The following is a 25556-nucleotide window of genomic DNA, read 5'->3' on the forward strand; positions in this document are numbered from 1 at the left end:
GGCACCCCACCTAGGCAGCATGTTTAATCATAGCCTCACCTCAGGCTTTGTGCCCACTGAATGATGCACAGCGACGGTTATCCCTCTCCACAAAGAAAGAGCCACCATGGACCCCGGGAACTACCGCCCCATTAGCCTAATGAGCCGGGTCTGCATGGCCATGGAATGCATCATCATGGAACTTATAAACCAAGACATTGGTAATCTCCAAACTCTGGACCCCACCCAGTTTGGGTTTGTAAAAGGCAGATCATGTTTCCTAAACTTGATAGACTTCTTTGAAGCAGTCTCCAAATCGTAGACGAGGGTAAGGTGGTTCACACAGCCTTTCTAGATCTCGCCAAGGCTTTTGACACCATCCCCACTCTGGAATTATAGATAAACTCACCAAACTAGTTATAAATCCCTGTGTCACAAGATGGGTTGCCAACTGGCTCACTGACAGAACCCACAGTGTGAAAATAGCAAACTCCAAATCCGACTTCAGACCAGTGACAAGTGGAGTACCACAGGATTCAGTCCTGGGTCCTCTCCTGTTTGGTATCTACTTTTCTGAAGTACAGGCTAACACAGAAGGTCTTTGGCTAATGAAGTTCACAGATGACTGCAAACTAGGAGCCATAATCGAAACTTCTAACGATATGGACATCCTACAAATGGGCCTCACTGAGACAGATGCCTGGTGTCAAAGCCATGGCCTCAAGCTCAATGCCAAAAAGTGCATTGTCATCCCCTTTGGTAAAAACTCTGTACCCATGAGCTACCACATAGGTGGTAGTCTGATTAACACTGAAAGTGTGATAAGAGACCTGGGGACACAGGTGGACAGTAGTCTCTCCTTTGATAATCACATCGCCACTGTAGTCAGGAAATCCTTCTACGTGGCACACGTCATCACAAAAGGTTTCTCATCCAGGAAAAAAAGAGGTCATTGTTCCCCTCTACTCGTCACTCATTAGACCCATTACAAAGAACAACGCCCCTTTTGGTATGTACCTCACAAAACATCTGCAACAACTGGAAAGGCCGCAGAAATGCCTCACAAAGAGGATTACTGGCCTCAAACAGATGCCCTATGCAGACCATCTCAAAAAACTCCAGCTTTACTCAGTCGCATATTGCCTACTCAGAGGACATCTCTGCCTAACATACAAAGCTATGTCAAACCCAGAGCTGTTGGACATGCTCCACTTAATGAAATCCCAATCCCTCTGAGCTGCACGCTCTAGGGACCTAAACATTGTCACCACAATAAACAGAACATGCTGGAGAGATAGATTCCTGTCCCAGAGACTTCCCATACTCTGGAACAAACTACCTATCTATATCAAACAAAGCTCCTCATTAGTACTCTTCAAGAAAAATCTTGATGATTAGATGGGAAATAAGAAATTCACCCCGGGGATCACCTCTGTGGGTCTGCTCGACAGGGACACAGGAAAATAATTTTCTTGGGTGGCGAAAGCCAGGGTACCTTTTTGGCTAGGCTTATATAGGTCCTATAGCCAGTAGCCTAGTACCTACCTATGAACCTGTGCAACCTTTTAGAAGAAATTGGGCTTATGTCTAGGTGACGTGTAGTCTCCAGTAAGGATTCTAACATGGAAAATGTGATTACAGAATGCACATCCTCTGCCTGCCTCCTGAGAGAGGAAAAAAGCCATTGTCTTATCATTCCTGTGTCTCCCGCTTGCCGGCTTCGCCACCTTCTGAGTTACTGGTCAAACCCAAGGCATCTAGGTTGTAGATGTGGCTTTACCTGTCTATGCCATGGATCTTGCAAGATCTGTGTGTTAATTATAGAGGGTTTAGCCATGGGTAAGGAGCAGGAAAATCCTCTATTTTTTTATGTATGTTATGTAAAATATTGCCATTCCAAGTTGGACTTTGTACTGTTTGCTTCAGGTTGTATTAATTAGCGTAGTTAGCATTTGGGTATGCGTTTTGATATTAAGTTGTTTACCCAGTCAATGTTTAGGCCTTTAAAGTTGCCCTTAAGGATTCATCTTGCTTGCCTGAATTTTTGGAGAATCTCTTGACTGTATTGCATGCTGCTGTCCCAAGAATGTGTGGAACATTGTTTTCTTGTCAAGATAGTTTCTTCCCTTCAGTGGCTCCAAGAATTTATACATAAACTGCAATCTATTTATCATATGGGGAGGACATGAGATAAATCTTTTTTATATTCTTAGTCAATGCAGAACTGCCTTACATAACTGTGCTCCTAAATGGCAGAGCCTTTTATAAATTATGGACAGCAAATATCAATGTGCTACTTAATTCGGCTTCCTTCTTTTAGCTGTCATGCGGTTACGATTTTGTGGTACTGTAGAAAACTTGAAGATTTGGGTCTTTAATGTTCTGTTAATTTTCACCTTTGACTTTTGCCAAATTCTGTGATCCAGTAAGAAATGCAGTCTCAGCTACCTTTCCCAATATACTATTTTCAATTGGTATCCTCCTTACTAGGGTGTCAGTTCATTAATTGTGATATTAGTATTTGTTTTCTTTTATAAAAAAGAAAAAAACTTGGCAGTTTGCATTTTCGAGTTCTTGATATGGGAATTCTGTCATTGCTAGTTATTATCTGAAGACTGTTTAAACTCACTTTGATAATTTCTGTGGTCACAGAGCTACCTTATCACATCAGTGCACAATGTTTTTTTTTTTCTTTACTGAATTCAGCTTAAGTTCTTAACTAAAACTATCAAAAGATATATTTATATATACACACACACGCACACGCACACACACACACACACACACACACACACACACACACACACACACACACACACACACACACACAGAGAGCGAGAGAAAGAGAAAGACCCACACAAACACCATTTGTGATATACATCTCCATGCCACAAAGTTGCAAATGAATGCTTACCTGGACCAGCAATGAGAGCAGAGCATAGCATTGCAGCTTTGCTTAGCTGCATTTCTCCCATTAGGAAAGTAGGTGTGTGATGAAAGGAGGTACTGCCACCACAGCTAGCTGGAATTTGTAAGTAATTATATGTCATTGGTGAATATTGGAATGATTTATACAAGATGCTTGTGTTACAAATGTATTAGAACTGTATGTTATGTGTATATCAAACTGCATTGTACAGACGTGTGTGTTGAAAAGGTATTTGTAAAGTGCTGTGTTTGAAATGTAACCACAGTATGCCTATTGCAGAGAACAGGAGTGCACATGCACTATTGGAACTATTTAAATGTATATATTTTAACAGTGGGAGCTGGAATACAGGAGGGTAACTTCAGCCCAGCAAACTTTTAATATTCTGTTTAACCTTCTTACATTCCCTATTCATACCTTTTGGAAACATTGTATCATATTTTAAAATAAATATTGCTTCCTTCCTTCTTAAATGTTCCTTAATTATTTCATCAGTACTAAACCTAGTATTTACCTGTTCCAAAACAGTTGCCTGTAACCCCTGTGGGTTTCCATTATGGTTTTCCTTAAAGTGCTTAGCTACAGGACTCTGAAATCTTTGCTTCTTGATGTCCCTTATGTGCTCTTTTAATCTTGCAGCAAAACTTCTCTTGCTCTCTCCAATAAAAAATAATCCACAAGGATTTTAAACTGTATATAATCTTTTCACAATTGCAAGTGAAGCTGCCTCTTCTACCAATTTTTTTTCTATTAATGCTTTCAAAATGATCAGCTATGTGGTTGCATACTGTGCAATTATCACATGGCAAAGTTCCATATCTCACTACATTGTTTTCTATATTTTTTTGGTCTCTCAAATTTTCCATGTACTAGCATGTCCTTAAGACTCCTGCCGCTTTTATATGAAAAACGAAGTTTAACATTTTTAGGCAGGATTTTTCTTTCTGTATATAGGACCAGTAATACCTAACTATTTTCTCTAAAATGTTAGAAAAATTAGTATACTTAGACACAAAATATAACTCACTTTCTTTTTCCTCTACATTCTTTTTCTACATTATTATGTTCTGTGCTTTATTCGCTTTTTTGTTCATTACTTTATTATACCCCAACCGTACTTTCTCTGGCTCATAGCCCCTTTCTGTAAACATATTAGCTGTATTTCGAACTTCTTTCTCACATTCCTTCCTGTCACTGCACAAACGTTTAACCCTGACTATTTCCCATAAGGAATGGAAGAAATAGTGCGGGGGGTGGTTGGTGACAGCTAGTTCCATGCAACATAAAGCATGGTTGTCCCATTTTTCTAAATATTTTAGTTTTAAGTTTACCATCTTCTTGCCCTTCTGTTGTAATATCCAGATAATTTACTATCTTTCTTTTTTGTAACCCATCAAATTTGATCTCAAACCTGTTCACTTGCAGTTCTTGAACAAAATAAAATGTAACATTTAGTTTGTTTACTGAACAAATTTTGTTTGTAACAGATAGTAATCAGCTTTGAAATAATCAGCAGTCGTTTTTTTTTCTAGAAACGTAGTTCAGTTTGAAGGATACAGATCTGAACTGCAACCAGCTAATATGTTCAAAAAAACCTAATCATAAATCTAGATTGTCAGTGCTATCTTAGCTTTTGTGGAGAATATGTATTTCTTTCCGAGGCACGGTAATTGCAGGCCTTTAAATTATGGCATGAACTTCAGTGTTCATTAGTGTTGAAACTTGCCACACTTTTTACTGCAGCACTGTAGACTGTCAGGGGTAAGGATTATTCTCTTACAACATGGGTTAAATGACCACAGAGTTATTGTGTTTAGACTCACAGATGTGTAGGATGTGTGTTTGTGTGTGTGGGGGTGCTCTCCTGAAAAAAAAAAGTTTTTAGTTATTTTTAATACACTGATGTTACAGTGTAATCTTTGTTCCTTATTAGTGGATGTGATGTTTATGGGTGGCCACGGTAGTGCAGCGGTAAGCGTTGCCACCTCACAGCAAGAGGTTCTCTGGTTTGTTTCTCGGCTGGGGTGCCTTCTGTGCGGAGTCTGCATGTCCTCCCTGTGGTCGCGTGGGTTTCCTCTGGGTGCTCCGGTTTTCTCCCACATCCCAAAGACATGCAGTAGGTGGATTGGATACTCTAGATTGACCCTCGGTGTGAGTGTGTGCGTGTGTGTGCCTTCTGTGGAAGGTTGGGCACCGGGTTGGCAACTCAACACTGTAAAACTCCACTGCCAATCATGAGCGGACAGATGATCCGCTGTGGCGACCCCTAACCGGGGAAAAAGCCGAAAGAAGAAGAAGAAGTGGATATGATGTTTATGCCTACAATGTAATGACATGAATCTGATTTTGTAGTATTATTATTATATTATATTATAATCTGGTTTATGTAACATAGGAAGCAATAGTTAAAAACTAGGTGTTGAAATTCTGAGTAAATGGGTACTAAATGCCTCATTTCACTTAGAATCATTTTAATTTACCACAATATTATGTACCTGGTCTAACAGTGAAGTATAGTCCATTCAAATGTGGATTGTAATCAAATTGTTTTATTTGTTTATTAACTGGCATGCTCATTAGGCAACGTCTCTTTCCAGGGAACACTGTCTAGTTAGGTGAATTGTCTAGGTTCACAGAAAATCCAAGGTGGGGGGGGGTGGGGCACAGAGAGATTCAAAACCATTAGTGTAAGGTAAAGCTCATTATCAGCTTGTAATATTTTGTGTTATACTGCCATACCATGAAAGTACAGTCTGTCAGTGTACACCGAGTCCTCAAATGTATGTGCTGCTTTGACTAGATCCAACACCTATCCCCATTAATATTGTGTCACATAAGTATTAGTGTTACAAGATGATAATTTATCAAACTGTTAAAGAATATGTTATATGAACAGAACTGTTCCGGCCTCAGTTACCGGATCGCAGTACAAAGGGCGGAGGTGTACCCATATTCATCAAGGATACCCATATCTCCAGGTTAGTAGCGCAGCATGATGCCCCAGAGATCATCCATGCGCAACTATCAGCAGGCAAAACCACATTTCAATTCGTAGCCAGTTATAGATCGCCCACCATGTCCCAAGATGCTCACTCTGCATTCCTTGAGACATTGGAAAATATAAAGATCCTACCCAACACCATAATCTTGGGTGATTTCAACTACCCTGGTATAGACTGGGCGAACTACCAATGTTCCAACTCCTATGCTCAGCGATTCATAGAATTTATAAATTCAAATGCCCTTGAACAACTAGTATGTTCCCCCACTAGAGGGGACAACATATTGGATTTAATCATCACAAATATGGGCGCCCATTGTACCACACCCGTTATCACTCCCTCCTTGGTCAGATCCGACCACAAACTGATAACCCTGGACATCCTCACCTCTCCTCCTCCCCCAGTCAAAGAAACCATAGTCAAAAACCTTTCCAAAGCAAACTTCAAACTACTTGCATCCGAAAAGGAAAGCTTCACTATTCCCTTGCAGAAGGATAATGATATCCAGGATGCGGAATCCTACACCAAGGCACTCTGTATGCATCTTCAGGATTGCATGGACCGTGCTATCCCAAATAAAACCAAGACTCCTCCCTCAAGCAAGAAGAAACCAATCTGGTGGACCTCAGCCATAAGCAAACTTTACAATAAAAGGAGGAGACTTATACAAAAAAAGGCAAAGTCTCAAGTAGAAAAATCATCCCTGATCAGCATTAGTAAGAAATTGAGGGCCCTCATCAGGTCAACTAAAGCTAATTTTGAAAAGAAAGTTGCCAAGGATAACCATAAGGCCTTCTATGGCTACGTCAAAAACCTAAATGGCAATGCTCAGGTCTGTTCTGAGCTAGTACAAAATGGAACAAAATACACTGACCCTTCTGACATTGCCAACATCTTGGCTGACAGGTTCAGTCAAACCCCCCCCCCCCTCACCACCTACAGGGCCTATTACCATTCCAGGGGATTGTGTAAGTCCAATTATTACTGATATGTTGGTTAACAAGGCTCTATCTAAAACTAAAAACACTGCCTCCATGGGACCAGATGGTGTCCCAGGCTCTGTCATATGCGAGCTCCAAAAGGAATTAACCCCGCATCTTAATACCCTGTTCAGTCTCAGCCTCTCCACAGGATATGTGCCCATAGAATGGCGCATGGCAGCGGTGGTCCTGCTACACAAGGGTGGGGCCACAACTGACCCTGGGAACTACCGACCAATAAGCCTGACCAGTCTGATCTGTAAGGTTATGGAGTGAATCATTATGGAACTCATAAATGGAGAGATTGGGAACCTCCAGTCGCTGGACCCCACACAGTTTGGCTTCGTCAAGGGCAGATCATGCCTCCTGAACCTGGCGGATTTCTTTGAGACAGTTACTCAGGCTATAGATAAGGGAAAGGAGGTACACATGGCTTACCTTGACCTTGCTAAAGCATTTGACACCATTCCCCCATTCAGGTATTATTGATAAGCCCACCAGCTTGGGCATAAACCCTTATGTCACAAGATGGATCGTAAACTGGCTCTCAGACAGATCCCATAAAGTAAGAGTAGCTGGATCTATGTCCGAATCCCAGACCATTAACGAGTGGTGTGCCTCAGGGCTCTGTCCTGGGGCCCCTCCTGTTTGGCATATACTTCTCAGAAGTACAGGCAAGCATGGAAGGGCTGTGGCTGACTAAGTTTGCAGATGACTGCAAACTGGGTGCTATAATAGAGTCTCCGGCCGACATGTAGATCCTCTAGAAGGGCCTAAATGAGACTGATGCATGGTGTCAAAGCCATGGTCTCAAGCTAAATGCAACAAAATGCGTAGTAATCCCCATTGGAAAAAACAGAGTACCCGCAAACTACAACATAGGAGGTAATCCCCTGAAATCTAAAGAAGAAATAAGGGATGTAGGGACCCAAGTAGATAGTCAGCTTTCCTTTGATAACCATGTTGCCAAAGTGGTTAGAAAATCCTTCTATGTGACCCATCTGATCATGAAAGGGTTTGCATCAAGATCTAAGGATGTAATGGTGCCCCTCTACTCTTCCCTCATCAGACCCATTATTGAGTACAATGCACCAACTGGAATGTACCTGGCTAGACATCTCCAGCAGCTGGAGAGACCACATAGGTACCTAACCAAGAGGATTACTGGCCTCAAACAGTTGCCCTATGCAGCACGATTGAAAAAGCTAAGACTGTTCTCTGTTGCATTACCGCTTTCTCAGAGGTGATCTCTGTCTAACGTACAGAGCCATGTCCAACCCAGAATTGTTGAACATGCTCCATCTTAGCAAAACCAAATCTACTCGAGCTACACGCTCTGGGGATATAAACCTCAACACAACAATGAATAGAACATGCTGGAGGGATAGATTCCCTTCGCAGAGACTTCCCTTACTATTGAACAGGGTCCCAATCTACATAAGACAGGGCCCTTCACTATCACTCTTCAAGAGGAACCTTGATGAGTGGATGGGTAACAGAAAGTTCACACCAGGGATCACACCAACAGCGCTACTTGATAGGGGCCAAGGGTACTAGCTGCTAGTACAAGGGTCTCGGGAACTACTAAAGGGGCGGTGAATACCGCACAACGTGGCTGGGCTAATATATGCCTTCGAGCAGATAGCCCAGTACCAACCTATGAACCTAATACATTACAGACTTTCCTTTTTTTCTGTTTTCCCATCATGTGCCCTGCAAAAGCAAAAAATATTGTTATGGCATAATCTGGTCTCAATAAAACAATGGTGAAAGGGCATATAAACATGAATATAACCAGGTGTTGCATCATTGTGCTCATGCAAAGGGTGTCCATAATATTGTCTAACAAAAGTGGCATGCTTGTAGATGGCTCGTATGATACAGAATAATGATTCAGAACTCTGGAAATTAAGTGAATAAACTACATACGGACGTAATGCTGCTAGATGAGCTGGCTATTGTACAAATCTGTGTCTGTTTTTGTTTAGGGTGCCGGTACAGTATTTGATTATATGGTAACTTACATTATGTAATCATTAATTTAAAGCTGGTTAATACGTGAAACATCCATAATATTGTCTAACAAAAGTGTCATGCTTGTAGATGGCTCGTATGATACAGAATAATGATTCAGAACTCTGGAAATTAAGTGAATAAACTACATATGGACGTAATGCTGCTAGATGAGCTGGCTATTGTACAAATCTGTGTCTGTTTTTGTTTAGGGTGCCGGTACAGTATTTGATTATATGGTGGCTTACATTATGTAATCATTAATTTAAAGCTGGTTAATACGTGAAACATCCTTAACTTGTGAAACATTGTATTTATGATGTGTGCAAGATATATAAAATGTTTTATCATAGCCATCAGTAGGTGGCAGTGTTGAAGTAAAAATCAGTCCTTTTGGTCACTTTGGTTGCATTGAAATGAGGTGCCTAGTTCTAATCTTATAAAATTACATCACTGCAAATGAAAGATCCACAAGATCAGATGTAAGTCAGGTTATTATTTGCTTTTTTATTTTTAAAATATTTTTTACTATTGAATAAAAAACACTTTTTATCATTTCTCTTACTTTTTTATGTTTTTGGAATGGCTGTGCTCTCTAATAGAACAGACTTATGAAATAAGTGTGAGAGCTGTCAGAATGGCTACGTGGTGGTCTAAGGTGCCAGACACAAGAGCTACATTTGTCCTGCCCAAATTGTTTCATATTTTAGTCCTACAAAGTTGATATTAAGCCACACTGACAGCCTTTTGATTACTGTAACTGTATGACTATGTAACACATGCATTCATAACAGCTGACATTATCTGTTTGTATTTTCCAGTTATCTCTATACCTTTAAGCCTAACTCTTATTCTTCATCTAAGTCTTATTCTGACTTCTTTCACTGTTCTATGAATGTTGCTTTGCTACCTATTACTCTCCTTTAGCCAGTTTTTGAAATGTTATATGTTTTCAGTTTGTACCTTTAGATTGGGCCATGGATGAAAGGGGTCCTGGTACCAACCCCTCGTAATCCGTTAATAAATAAAATAAATGAGTAATGACTTGCTTAAGACGTTTAGCAGTGGTATTGTTTAATCAGATATTTCAAAAGGGAAATGAAAAGAGAGAGAACTTTACAAAAACACAAAGTGCTACTGCTAGTAAGAAATTAGGACACATTTTGAACTACTACTTCCTAAAATCCTTTTAAATGCTGTAGGTCATAACTTTCTAATGACTTCAGATTCCCTTTTAGTTCTGTTGTTTTTAGTAATTTTAAGGGATAAATGTGAACCCTCCAAGCATATTGTAAGTGGCATAAAATCTTTGTTGTGCTCAAATACATTAATAGTTTACCTGTTTATTTCATCTCTGCAGGTACTGAACTCCTCACCTAGAGAGAAGTATCCATTATTTACATTTATAAAAGGCCATGCTAAAGACTATGATTTTGCATTGACTCCGGTTCCTGAACAAAGTGGCCTATTCTTTGATGATGAGAGTGAAACACTAACACACAGTAACACAGATGAGTTTGTCTTGCTCTGAAAACATGTAGGCAGAAATCTAGAAGAATTCTGTTATGTACTGATTTCTTCTGCTTCAAGTCAATTGTGATAAGGTTTTATTACTTTGAACTTTTAAAGACAGACTTAAGAAGAGCAAGTCTACGGATGTATTAATTTAGCATTAAAATGAAAAGGATTCTAAAAAATTTTAGATGACTTTTAGTGTTGCTCTTAATTGTAGTATGTACATTACTTTTGCTATTTTTAAACATGTTTTGAATACTTGTCTGAGAAGTTGCCTTGTCTTGTGTATGAAAGTCAGTATATTAATAATAATAAACATTATCATATAGTAATAATAAGGTAAAACATATGTATCCATGTGATTGAGTATCATGCCGATTCCCTAAGAATATTTAACATGTTGACTATTTTATATCTTAAAAGGGGTATCTCAAATACAGAAGTCTGATGTAATAAAATACACTTTGTGGATGTTTCTTTAATGTATTATATTCATATAGGCATCCTGCTGCTGAACCACATTGTGCAATAAGCAACATATTTCTCTTGCAAACAGAGCTGTATTCTATAAGTCAGAAGTTACCCTTCATCACAAATATGGCTCCTGTCTTATCTTACATAGTAAAGCTTTCCGGTGGGCATAAAGGAATCAAACCAGCAATAACTAAAATACAATATATATTTTTTATGAGCAACAGATTATCATTTCATACATAAAAGCATTAGAAGTTTGGATATTATTTGGTTTTGATTACAAATATTTATTGAGTGCTTTGTAGCTTTCCCTTTGCCCTTCAGTCAGCTTTTTAGATTGCCTAAAAGTTATATTAAATTATGCCCTAACCCTGATGAAAGTCTGCTTACTGTATGTTTACAGAAGGTTGAATGAACAGCAGTGTAAACCATAATTTAGAATTTTGCAGCTATGTTCGGTGGCAAGTGGTCCATGGCAAATTTGTGCTTCAAGTGGAAAATATTTAATGAATAAGAAAAAAAGGAAGAAAAAGATTAAACATAAGTGTGAATTGTTAACAAATGAAAAATAAGCGAACCTAACTGTATGCCATATAGGTCTGTGTCCACGGGGATCGTTTAATAATGGCTTTGATGTTGCAGTCTCTTTTAAACCCTAACAAGAACAACAACACTGGAAGGTTACAACTTTGAAAGAATTTACATTAAGAGAAGGTGGTTCTTTTGACTTGAAATAGGTGCACAGTGTTTCAAGCATTTTTTCAAGGAGAGAGTAGTTTTGGATGCAGCAATATTACAGTGGTACACTGTAAATGAAATATACGTAGTCCATTACTGCTTATTTGTAGATACTGTAAGACATTTTTGTTGTATGGCAACTGATTGTACATTTATATTTTTCAGTGTGACAGTTCATGAATATATTAAAAGTGAAGCGATTTTTTCTTGCTTTTAGACTGCATCTTCATTTTATCTAATATTGTTTGGCAAAATAAATCAGTCTATCTGAAATTCATATTGGCATATTTAGTAGACATGCATTCCAAACAAAAACTTGTATCACTGTAATATAACACTGTTGTAGAGTACTGACGTTTGAACAGAATTATTTTCATTTGTGAATGATCTCCATCTCTCCCTGAATACAGGACTTATGCATACACCCAAAGTTTTGGCCTGTAAAAGCTTTGCAAACAAAAGATTATTCATTTCCTGTTTTTGTAACTGCATCTGTAGCCATTTGGTGTGCTACCTTCTGTGACTGCATTTATGGGTGCAGTAAGATAGTGGATTTGGCTACAGGTTCATTAATGAAACTGACAAATAATGTTGCTAGCATAATTCCTGTATTGCTGACTGCATCATATCAAATGTGATATGTTGCAATTTTTCTGTCATAAATGTTATAAAGCATTGCTACCTCTCCTTTCCTACCTTTAAATGATCTCTCACACACACACATACACACACACACGCACACACACACACGCACACACACACACACACACACACACACACACGCACACGCACACACGCACACAATTTTGGATTAGAAGCTCATGTACAAGCCATGGCTTACACACAATGGTAAGTTTTTGTTAGAGATTTGTTCCCAAAACAAGCAGAAAATGAGCAACAAACAAGCAAAATTTAGACCAGATGAAAGAAGAAGAAAAAGAAGGAAAAAAGCAAATAAACAAAGTATTCAGATACGCACTGTCACAATATTTTTACTGATTTCCTTTAGTTTAGAAATTTGTTGCCATCATTTAAAAACAATGAAAAAATGACCCTGAATAGAAGCTGCACCTTCTAGATGACATAGAATATATCAATTATAGAATAATTAATACTTATAATATAAATTATAGAGTAGAAGATGCAAATGATTTGGAAATGCAAGTGGTTTAAATAGAAGTTGTAGCTTCTATTTGAATAGATAGCTAAATAGATAATGAATGGTAAATACATTAAATTATTAACAATAAAAATATCAAACATAACATGCTGACAATTCATTATATCGACGATATTAAATACCAATACCCAGTACATCAAAAATGGAATAAAATCCTTTTCTGATATACTGCCCATAAGTCTACCACACATTCATTTCAAATGTATCTGAATAGTGGTAGTATTACAAAAAGATAAACTGTATGGTTAGGGTTAGCACACATTACTAATGTGGGTAAGGGTATCTGTTAAAGTGATGTTAAGGAACTACTGTATTGTTGTAGTACTAACACTACTATACTGTTTTACTTGGAGTAAGCATGCCTCTTGTTCATTTGGATTTAGTAGTAAATCATAGGAAACTCTGAAAAATTGGTTTAAATGGGTAGAATCATAATTATTGTTAATTTAATAAATAATATAAGGTAAGTGATATTTGTAAAAACTCTAGAATTACTGATAAATATTTTCATTTAAACCGAACTTTGAGTGACATACAAGAGCACACACAGAAGGGAGCACAATTTTTTTCTTTGTACCAGTAGGTTTTCATACTATACAAATGCATTGTAAAAATTAAACAAAGGACTGTGCTGAAGTATGTAACATAAAGACCAAACGCAATCGACTTTAATAAATAACTTAGTAAGATAAGATTAGAAAGATGTTTATATATGAAGTGTGATGCACCAAAATCTCCAAAAATGTATTGCCAATTCATTACAAATTCAAAAGTACAAACTTGCTTGAAATGCAGTGTAACAGATGATATCGTCACATTAGTAATTTAATGACCCTTGCAACTCATAGGTAACAGTCCAACAAGTTTTGCATTTTACTTGAGAAGACTGTTCTTGCCATCAAGTACATATGTACATGTCCCTGGTGAAGGAACAACTTGTAATTTAGCCAGTATGATCAGAATTGCCAGTATAAGAAAGGCTGCATATATGAAATAGTTTCACTAGGATTGACGTTTCCATATTGATTATGTATGATCTGATTCCTGTATAATAATGGACTTTCTAAATAGATTGAGTAAAGCTAAAAAATAAATGTTTTATGTTTTTGTAGATAGTAACCTACAAAGATGTCAGCACTACTACTACAATCAGTCTGAAGATTTTTTCTTACTTTATAGTAGGTGCTTTCTGAAGTTGAGTTCAGTAATACAACTTGAAGATGTATTAAATTCCTGAAAAAAATCATGAAGCCGTATGACTAGTGTATATCCTTCAGCTAAGAGCTGTTCCGTGTGCCTGATATGTGTTGTATTGCCTGTTTCTGAAAAGCAATTGTATGGGCCAAGTATCACTGGGAATCATACTTTCAGTAGCTTAGATCAGTGTGATAGAATGAGATTGTAACTGTCAGAGAATCTTACTTTTAAGAAAGAAATCCCCTTAGAAGCTCACCATTAAGAGATGATTCACACTCTAAAAAGTGAGAAACTGACGTTATTGCTCATTTGTTATTATGAGATGTAAATAGTGCATGTAAACACGATTTAAAACTACTGCTAAAATTATGGATGGGCATTTTTTAATGAGTCTATTTTTTTTTTTTTTTTTTTTTATTCTTCATAGATATGTTTTGTAAGTTTTCAAAGATATGACTAAAACTTTTCAGTAACCAGAAGTAACATGAAAACATTATGAATGGCTGTTTAATATGTCCTGCATTGAATAGAAACATGTTTCATAAGTACTGATGGATGCACATTGTACTGCAGTTATATCTGGTAGGCTGTTGTGAAGCTGTTAAGAGATGTGAACCAGTAATTCAGAGGTTATAGTTTATTTAACATCTTTAGGAATACCATGTCCTCCCCGCAGTTGAGTGACATTAAAGACGTGCAGGTAGGTGCGTGCGTGAATGGGTGTGCCTTCTTTGAAGATTGGGCATCGGGCTGGCAATTTGGTACCATAAAAATCCACTGCCAATCATTAGCGGACCAGAGTTCTGCTGTAGTGACCCCTAACCGGGAAAAGCCGAAAGAAGACAGGAATACCATATAGTGAGACTGTTAGATGTATATGCATTACAAGAAGGAACAGTGGAAGAAAGGGTGGGAAATATCTCTCAGAGCTGGATATTAGTGGAGAAAAATATATGTTTATTGAGAACAAGAAGAGAGTTCAAGAGTGATAATTCTGACATAAAAGTCTCCTCCATAAACTTGGGAAAGCAAGTCTGAGGAATGAGTAAGTAATCAACATTAGTTATTGTAAAGTGCCATTTTTGTTCTGGCTTATATTGAGTTTGTGCATTGGATTTTCCTCTGTATTCACTGAAATAGGCTAAACATACTTCATTGTAGCAGTTTTCCCTCCTTGAAATGTAAATACGTTGTGAGCTACTAGGGTAATAATATGCCATAGTTTCCATTCCCTACTTGATACTGGAGGGTTAGGGCACAGCATAGTTGAAACATTTGGCTTATTAAGTACCTTTTTCTGCCCAAGTACATTAACAGATTGTTTCAAGATTTTCTGCAGGAAGGCTTGATTTTGAACCAGTCAGTAAATGTATGTTCATAACAGCAAGTGGAGCATTCAGGATGTCTCCATCATGAAGAGCTGAAGGGTTAGAACTGTGTGCTAGTTTTTATGGCTTATAAGAAGAAACAGTAGCAGGATGTTTCACTGAGACCTGAGCCACTGATGGCCTTATTTCAGTGGTGCAACCTCAGAGTAGGTTATATTAAGTAAAAGATAAAAAGAAGGAAAGCCCCCTCCCTGTGTGATTTAGTGGATTGATCCCTATTTCACCCATGGCACAACATGTATGCTTTTTTTCCCCCACTGATATTTGTTGAATGGCAGTCCCAATGGATCATCTGTCAGTAAAATGCACAGTATCCAAAAAAAAAAAAAACTATGCAAGATTTTCCTTGTAAAGATTTTCCAGCCTAGGTGGCTTTTTTAATCTTAAAGCCATACAGTGTTTTAAAGAAGTACTTAAAACTGTGATCTAGTAAACATGCCTATGAATACAGTAGCTTTATTTATTGTTTTTGATAACTGAGGAAGCCTGATTTGGCATGTTACCTATTTTCAGTGGAGGCCTGAGGAGAAAAGTGTAGTACTAATGATGTAGCAATTGGATACAATATTTATTTTTAAAAGAAAAAAGTTGTTTATAGTAACACAAAATGCAATATACAACATAAAGAGGAAAACTTGTCTAAGAATTATACATCATTATCATTTTGTGGTTCAGTATCACTGCAACAACAAAGAAGTAGGTAGCTTTGATGTATACGAGGCAGTATACCTTGACCTATCCCTATGGCACAGGGGGATAAAACCCATACTGCTCCCCAGATAACCTGTGTTTGATTAGTGGCATGGAAGCTGGTGGGACCAGGTATTTTACTTATTGTTTATTTGCATTTGATTACAGGGATGGTCCACTTGGCTGAATTGAGCCCATTTTCAGTGGATAGAGGCCCGGGGAGAAAAGACCCACGTCAACAAACACATACAATACAAGAGTCACAGTTGCATACACAAAGGTAAAGATGCCAATATCATAAAATTCAAATAACATAGTAAGTGTATTAACTTGTGAAGATAAATTCTTCAAGAACATCAGTAGAGATGTGTCTGTAAATGCAACATAGGTGTACATGTCAATCACATCAGTTTGATATGGATATCAAGTAGGTATTGCAACATAGTCAGCATAGATGGTATTTCTTTGAGTAGCCATACTAGTAAGTAGGAGAGTTCTACTCGACAGAGAGCAAGTCATTATAGGCAATAGTAGTGGTGAACTGGGGAATCGGGTTTTGAGAGGTGCAGAGCTGATACATGTGCAGTGCCATAGAGTGGAGAAGTGTTGCCGTAGACATGTTTTGAAAGAAGAAGCATTCGTCATAGCCCTTATTGGTAATAGGAGGGTGTTGCACTGTTTGGCAACAAGGTAGAGTATAGCATCTGGCCAACTAGAAGGTTTGGTTTTTCTACATTCAGAAGAAGTTGGTTCTCAGATCTGAGAGGCCTACTTGGATGGTAGAGAGTAAATGTAGAAGTTACAACCGGGCAGTCTGAGAGTTTGTAGACAATTTTGTGTACTGTTGTTAATGGTTAAGTATGTAAGGTAATGTGGGAGTTTGAGCCAGTTCAGTAAGTGAAAGGAGGAACAGTGATGGGAGGAGTATTTTACATTAGTTGCAAACTTGGCCATTTTATTGTAACAGGTCTCAAGCTTGGATTTAAGAGAGAGGACTGAATATTAGTAAATAGTGGAGCACCATATATGAGAGAAGGTAGATGATAGGTTGAAGCAAGGGCTTATTTTGTAGAGGGGCTAAGGAAATATTTATGTCTATAGAGTACACCCAGTTTGTTGTTTGCAATGATTTTTTTGATGCTGTTGTGCACATGCAGGTCAAATGTCAGTTTTTCGTCTAAGATTACACGTATTGTTTTGTATGAGAAACAACCTCAGTAATTGTTTTGTTTTGAGAGTGTATAGTGAACTCAGTCTTGTTTAGAGGAGTGGTTTTCTTAGGGGTGAATAATACGAGTTTGGTTTTGTTAGAGTTAAGTGCAAGATGGTTGTTGGTCATCCAAGTTTCAGTAGATGTAAAGGCATTTGGGGTAATTTGTTGAAGTTTGGATATAGAGTTGGCAGAGCAGATGATGGCTGAATAATCTGCATATTGTATTACGGAACCTTGACTAAGTGTGGAGTGAAAGTTGTTGATGAAAATACTGAAAAGAAGAGGTCCTAGTATAGATGCCATGGGGAAACCCCTGTAGATGTGTTAAGAAATGGAGAAAGAGAGTGCTGCCATCTGGTAGCTTGTTGTCTATTTGTTAGGTAATTAGAGAACCAATTTAAGGATTGGGGAGATGCCTAGTTTCGAGAGTTGTATAATAAGTAGAGGGTGGCAGACTGTATTGAAGGCCTTAGAGAGGTCAAGAAATAGTGAGGATACAATTTTACCTGCATCTCAAGCTCAGTTAACTGTGTCCATGAAGGATATAAGAGCTGTTGTAGTACTGTGGCCTGGCCTGAACCTATACTGGGTGAGGGAAAGGATTGGGTTATGAAGTAGAAAGTTTAGAAGTTGAATGTGAATATATTTTTCCAAGATCTTAGCTATAGGGAAGAGAAGAGCAGTAGGGCAGAAATTGTAAATGTCAGTGCTCTTGCCACCTTTGTGAAGAGGAAGAATATATGCTTTTTTCCCACATGCTAGGAACAGGACTCTTGGATAGATCAGTTAAGGAGTATAATAATAGGGTATGCAATGGCTTTAGCTGACATTTGAAGATATTCACTAGGTAAGTTGTGAGGAGCATTAGTGCCGGGTTTGAGCTTGAAAAGTAATTTTGCTATTGTAGCAGTAGGGATAGGAGAGAAAGAAAAGATGAGTGGAGGGGGGTAGTGGTATTTTTCAAATATTGAGTTGGAGGTGCAGAGTTAGGATTGCAGTTAACTTGAGAAAATGTAGACATGCGATTAGATATAGTGTTGATACAATATTGAAAAAGGTAACTATTTCAGTAGGTGTTTTGTGGGTTGTTCTTTGAACCTGGCTTTAGCAGAGATGCAATGGAATTTCAGCATTTCTTTGGGTTTTGTTTATGGTTATTTTGAAGCTGTAGGTAGTGTTCTTTTTTGTCTGTAGTGACTAGACATTTTACCTGATTATGGAGTTACCTAAATTGTAAGAGATCAGAAGGGTTTTTATTTTTATTTTTTTGCCATAGTTTCCAGGATTTGTCCTTAGTCATATTTGCTCTCTAGGCCTAGTGAGCCAGATGGCATGGTTAGTTTTTATTCTTTTTTGTCAAAGTGTGGCTAGTCTGGTAGAGTATTGAGAAATGTTGAGTTGAAGAACTTGACAGCTTCATCAAGGGGAAGGACTTTTAGTATTTCCTAGTTGGTGTTTTTCAAGGTTTGTTGAGGATTGTTGGGTTAAAATTGGTTAGATTTCTTGTTTGTTTATATTGGTGTTGGCTTAGTGATGGAGAGGTTTTACGCACAATATAGGCAGGCAGGTGGTCACTGATACTGCTGGATAGTGTGCTTGTAGATGACATTTTGTTGGGGTCAGAGACCAGAATCCAATCAAGAACGGTTCTTGTTCCTGTTGGGTCTCGTTGGGTTGGTAATACTGAGTAAAGTTAAGTAGATTAATATTGGATGAAGGGGAGCATTAGGAGAGATCTAGCCAATTGATGTTTACATCACCAAGGATAATTGTTTCATTTATTTATATTGTTTGATGTCCAGGCTAGAATTTATTTTAACAGCGGAATATTATTACCTGGAGGGATGGATAGGGCTATAATGCAAATATTTTTGCAGTTGCTCATTTTTAGGAATGATATTATGGTTTTGGCAGTAGAAAATTGTGGAATGGAGTTAGTATAGGGGACTATAGTAAAGGTATTTGGAAAGATTAGTGTTACACCTCCTCCTTTTTATGGGGTCTTTCTGCTCTTAAACAAGCATAGCCTGGGGGTAGGAATTCAGAGTCTTTTATGTAGGGTTTTAGCCAGGTTTCAGTAGCAACAATTATATATATATATAGTTTATTGTGGGATACCCAGGCATGGAATTCAGGGATTTTGTTTCAAACACTTTGAAGGTTGAGAATTGTGATATTTAGAGATTTGCAGGAATGGTGGGGGGGTTGAAAAAAGAGGAAGTAGGTTTTGGGAGTAAGAAAGAATATTTATGTGGGTAAATAAAGGGTGAGTGGTAGCAGGTTTTTTGTAAAGAAAGGATTTTTAATTTGGTGTGTAGAAGTATGTTTATTTCAGACAGGCTGGAGGATATCTCTGTGTAGCTAGTGAAAGATTGTTTGTGTAGATGTTATGGATGTAAGTTTGGGAGGTGGGTACATTGTGTCCAGTGATGTTTGATTTTAGCAGGAGACAGAAAAACAGGCAGAGGGAGATGCATAATATATTAGTAATGAGAGACATTGTGGAAGAAGGAAGGTTCTAGATAGTGGAAGAAGGAGGTTCTAGATAGAGGGATGGAGAGGCAGTGGAATGGAGAGGTTAGAATGTGCTTGTAGGATTGTTCTAGGGTGTGCTGATAGAATAAGATTAGAATCTGCTTGTAGAATTGTTCTAGGGTTGCTGATAGAGTAAGGTGAGGGAGTCTGGAGGAGAATGTTTTGGTGAAGTAGGAGTCAGCGAGCTGTATTTATCTGGAGGTGAAGAGTTGAATTATACAAGATTAGGCATAGGTAGGTTGGCTAGTGAATAGTTGTGTGGTAATTGGATTGTAGCAATTGAGGATGTGGAGAGAAGTAAATGAATCAAAGGATTTGATTGGTGGAAGAGATGGGATAGCAGAATAGATCAGGATTGGCTTATATAACTGTAGTGGGAGGAGTTATATGACATAAATTTAAGGATATTGGGGGTGGGCGGGAATAGGTGTAGGGTGGAAGAGCGGAGTGAGCTTGAGCAAAGGGAGGGTGAATGGAGTGGGCCTGGAACTGGACTGTGTTTACAGCAGCTTTCAAGAAACAATCAGTAAGGTACTAAACCTATAGAGTATGGTGTAAAAAAGTTACTTCACTCTAAGAAATATGGGCTGAGAAATAAGCTGTTAGGTTTGAAATGAATAAAATGTAAAGAATAGGAAGTGAGTGCAAGAAACAGATGCTTGCTATCAGCCTGCTACTGTTATTAGGTGACTGTGTGTAATCTTGAGTGAAGTAGGGGGATATTACTGGTAGCTAGATTCAGAAGATATGTAGTAGCAGAGCAATGGAAATGGTAGAAGCCACTGGTAACTTAATGGGAAAATTACCATATAATAGAGGACTGCAGTTAACTAATATTAAATCACCACTTTGGGAAGGGTAAACTAAAGGAGAGCTAGAAATATGGGGGGGGGGTGAGTACCAGATACCAGAGCGTCCAGGTGGTGTGCGACAATTGACAGTAGGACACACAAATAGCATTTAAGGATGTATTTAAAAGCCAAAACCTTAATAGTAAAAGCTATTAATATTTTCTATAATAGTAGTCAAGAGTTCACCAATGCTTAGTAGTAAATGCTCTTAATATTTTCTATGAGAGTTATCTCAAGTTCACAACATATCATGAGTGGTATTACAGCATTGTTTAAATAAGCCATGTGAGTGTACGCAATTGCAGTTCAACTTGAATATAAGTAACTTTACTGCAGGTAAAGCAGTTATTAAGGGTGCTAATATGCACCTTGATCTATCAAGTCTACAGAGCTTTTAAAATGTCTTGCAATTAGTTATTAGTGTGAGATTGTATTAGTCAAACAATTTTGCTGACAAAGTAAGATTTTAGGTGGTCTAACTCATAAAGACCAATAAGCAGGATTATCAAAAAACAAACACTTGCATAACAAAGTATATTTCTTTTAAAGATGACATTGCGATTGCGATAATGAATTAAATTTCTAACTTTAACAAGCAATAAGCATGAACTACCAGAAAACAAACACTCTCATAATAAAATGTCTTTCTATTAAACATTACACTGAGCTTGCATTAATGAATTAAATTTTGCAAGCATAAGATGTTCTACCTGGTAATAAAGTAGTTTGTTTAAAAAAATGAACAGCAAAAAGTCCCATAAACAATTGCTAGTGCACCACCAGCATATGCGTGGGTATTTAGAATTAACAGAGGATTGGAAAGATGGCACAGGAAGGTAGAAATGCATTTTAAACTCACATTGCAACAAGGGAGGAATGGGGTGTGAGAAACCTTATTGGGTACTGATAATTAGTGCATTGTAAACGGACCTGAAGTGTATTTGCAGCAGCCTTCAAGAAATAATCAGTAAGGTGCTAAACCTATAGAGTATGCTGTAAAAAAAACTTACTTAACTCTAAGAAGTTTGGGCTGAGAATTAAGCTGTTGGGTATAAAATGTAAAGAATAGGAAGTGAGTGCAAGAAACCGATGCTATCAGTCTACTACTGTTATTAGGTGACCGTGTGTAATCTTGAGTGAAATAAGGGAATATTACTGGTAAGTTACCATGTAATATGGGACTGCAGTTAACTAATATTAAAGTTAAAGTCACCACTTTGGGAAGGGTAAGCTAGAGGGGTAATAGAGATATGGGGGGATACCAGAACTTCTTGGTGGTGTGCAGTGCTTAACAGTAGGATGCACAAATAGCATTTAAGGATGCAGTTAATGTGAAACATACATTAAAAATAGATTGAGCAGTAGCTATGCCAAATGTGCCACAGGGTACTTCACTTCACACGGTGATTCTAATGCACAGATGGGTAATTTGCAGAAAAATGAGAGTTAACTGGTGTGAAACATTAAAATAGACTGAGCAGTAGCTATGCCAAATGTGCCACTGGGTACTTCAGTTCACCCTACGTTTCTAATGCAGAGACGGGTAATTTGCAGGAATAAAGAGTTAAACTGTGTGAAACCTGGTGATAAAGTAGTTTTTTTTTTTAAATGAACAGCAGAAAATCCCATAAACAAGCACTCGCACACCACCAGCATATGCCAAGGTATTTAGAATTAACAGAGAGTGGAATTGGAGGTTGGGAGGGAGCAACTCATGCCAGTTCACCAATCTTTGGGGGGGGGGGGTTCAAAGGTTCACTGCAGTGACATCATTAAGAACCTGGTGAGCTGTGTCCTACAAGTGGTATACTGCCTGTTTGGGAGGCTGCTTATATGTAGAAGTGAGAATGCACCTGTCAAAGGCAGAGATTGGAAAGCTCACAAGGCTGCCATATATGTAGAGGGGAGGTGTTACAACACACTCCCTGCCAGTTGTATAACAATCCAACAGCATCCTCTAGCCCCTCCCCGGTCCCATGGAAGCTAAGATGGGTACTGAAGACCTAGTGAATGAGACATGGAACTGTTGGCAGCTGATGGTTGGCTTTGGGGACAGGAAAAAAGAAGCAGCATACCTTAGTAATCATTCAAGTCACAAGAGTAGTAGGGTGGCGGTGAATGAGGCAGCATGGTATGATGCACATGTAGGAGAAATAACATATACCTTTTTAGTTCTAGTGATTACATATGCTATTATAATAGAGAAGAGATAAAAATCAGTATAACGTGTATTATCCTGGTGCTGTGTCACAATGACAATTCCATATACTAAACAGGTAATCCTTTAGTTATGTTTTGAAGCTGTGGGAGGTTTGTGCCTGCTTCAGTGAGGTTGGGATGTTGTTACAGAGTTTAGCAATGGCAAATAACTTTGCCATATTTGTTGTGGATGTATGTAGCATGCATCAGTCTTTTAATGTTGGTTTTCTGGTAGGGGGAATCCATCATAGTAGGTTGTCAGTAGATGAGACTAATTCTAGTTGGTATAGATTCTTGGATGCAATTTTTAAATGAATATATTTAAGGTGGAGTTACTTGAGAAGTATGCAAAGGTGAGTCCTAACACAGGGGCCTGTGGCACAGTTAACAGTTTTATTGCATGGTAATTCATGTTTAACTATTAGTCTTGACTGAACATTGGTGAATTCAGCAGAAGCATAAAATAAGCTTAGTAGAGGAAAGGAATTTGTCGTAGCTACTCTGCTCTGGTATGCTAGGAATAGTTTATCTCATTATTAAAGACCAAGCTTCAGATTAGTATTTTGGACAACATATTGGATATGGTGGTCAAATTTTAGTTTTTCATCCACGAGGACTCCTTGAAATGTAGGCTGTGTAACTCATTCAATTTTGGCGCTGTTTGAAGACTTTATTCTTATAGTTGCTGTTAATGATGCTGTTGGCAAGGAGTACGAATGAAAAGCTTGTTTATTTATTTTATTTGCATTCATGAGGAGTTGGGATTGCTGTAGCCACTATTCCATTAAAAGGAAGGCATCCTGAGTAAGGGACTGCAGATGTGAGAGGTTATTAAATATGTAGTCTAAAGTAGACCCATCTGCATATTGCATTACGGATGCCTGTTTAGCTGCTTTTTGCATGTTATACAGTGGATATAAAAAGTGTTAAAATGCCAGGTTTTTGTAATATAAAAAACGAGACCACAATAAATCATTTCAAAACTTTTCCCACCTTTAATGTGACCTATAACCTGTGCAATTCATTTGAAAAACAAACACATCTGTTAGGGGAAAAATATAAAAAAAAAAAAAATGTACAATAAGCTGGTTGTATAAGTGTGCACACCCTTAAACTAATACTTTGTTGAATCACCTTTTGATTTAATTACAGCATTCAGTCTTTTTGGGTACACACCTGCCATCAATTAAAGAGACCCCAAATAGAGTTTAGTTGTCCTAGTAGAATTTTCCTGACATTTACTCAGTTGCCTGCTACAGCAAAAGCCATGGTTCACAGAAAGCTTACAAAGCATCAAAGGGATCTCATTGTTGAAAGGTATCAGTCAGGAGAAGGGTACAAAAAATTTCCACAGCATTGGATATACCATGGAACACAGTGAAGACAGTCATCAAAATGTGGAGAAAATATGGGACAACAGTGACGTTGCAAAGAACTGGACATCCCTCAAAAACTGATGAAAAGACAAGATAAAAACTCATCAGGGTTAAGACCTACAGCAACACTGGAGGAGCTGCAGGAATTTCTGGCAAGTACTGGTTGTGTACTACATGTCACAACAATCTCCCGTATTCTCCATATGTCTGGACTATGGGGTAGAGTTGCAAGACAGAAGCCTTTTCTTACACAGAAAAACATCCAGGCCCAGCTAAAATTTGCAATACATCAAGTCTCCCAAAAGCATGTGTGAATATGTGTTATGGTCTGATGAGACCAAGGTAGAGCTTTTTGGCCACAATTACAAAAGGTGCGTTTGGCGCAAAAACAACACTTCGCATCACCAAAAGAATACCATCCCCACGCTGAAGCATGGTGGTGGCAGTATCATGCTTTGGGGTTGCTTTTCTTCAGTTGGAACTGGGGCTTTAGTCAAGGTGGAGGGAATTATGGACAGTTCCAAATACTAGTCACTTTTGGCCTAAAACCTTAAGGCATCTACTAGAAAGATGAAGAGAAATTTCACCTTTCAACACGACAATGTCCCAAGCATACATTCAAATCAACAAAATAATGGCTTCACCAGTAGAAAATTAAAGTTTTGGAATGGCCCAGACCTAAATCCAATAGAAAATATGTGGGGTGACCTGAAGAGGGCTGTGCACAAGAGATGCCCTCACAATCTGACAGACTTTGAGCGCTTTTGCAAGGGAGATTGGGTAAATATTGCTAAGTGAAGATGTGCCATGAAGACACTGCTGTAATTAAATCAAAAGATGCTTCAACAAAGTATTAGTTTAAGGGTGTGCACACTTATGCAACCAGCTTATTGTACATTTTTTATTTTTTATATTTTTTCCCCAAACAGATTTGTTTGTTTTTCAATTGAATTGTACAAGTTATAGATCACATTAAAGGTGGGAAAAGTTTTGAAATCATTCATTGTGGTCTCTTTTTTTATATCACAAAAGCCTGGCATTTTACCAGGGGTGTGTACACTTTTTATATCCACTGTATAATGAATATGTTAGAGTAGTGGTCTTAATATGCAGCATTGGGGTCTCTTATTTTGACTGGTCGTTAGTCTCAAAAGTGTATCTTGCTATTTCACATATTGGTGTCTGTCAGCTGGGTAGCCTGTAAACTGAGGGGATGTTATGCCCCAAGTTCAAATAATATATGAATTACTAGGTGGTGGAATACAGTATTAAAAGCTTTAGAGAGGTCTAGAAAAAA

At 38.0% G+C, this 25556-nt stretch overlaps 1 protein-coding gene across 5 annotated transcripts in view; it reads left to right on the top strand.

Moving 5' to 3' along the window:
• Positions 1–11841, top strand: part of ATG4C (autophagy related 4C cysteine peptidase) — a 1631044-nt gene extending 1619203 nt beyond the window's left edge. For 4 of the 5 annotated variants that reach the window (XM_044085548.1, XM_044085549.1, XM_044085547.1 and 1 more), the window contains one exon: positions 10264–11841. In XM_044085548.1, the coding sequence (XP_043941483.1) occupies positions 10264–10434 (171 nt within the window). In that variant the 3' untranslated portion in view covers positions 10435–11841. The remainder of the gene's footprint in view (positions 1–10263) is intronic. The other variant, XM_044085551.1, reaches the window with a different exon arrangement.
• Positions 11842–25556: the final 13715 nt, after the last annotated feature.

This window comes from Protopterus annectens, chromosome 10.part0 (assembly GCF_019279795.1).
Source record: "Protopterus annectens isolate FY-2018-M chromosome 10.part0, PAN1.0, whole genome shotgun sequence".
NCBI lineage: Eukaryota > Metazoa > Chordata > Ceratodontiformes > Protopteridae > Protopterus > Protopterus annectens.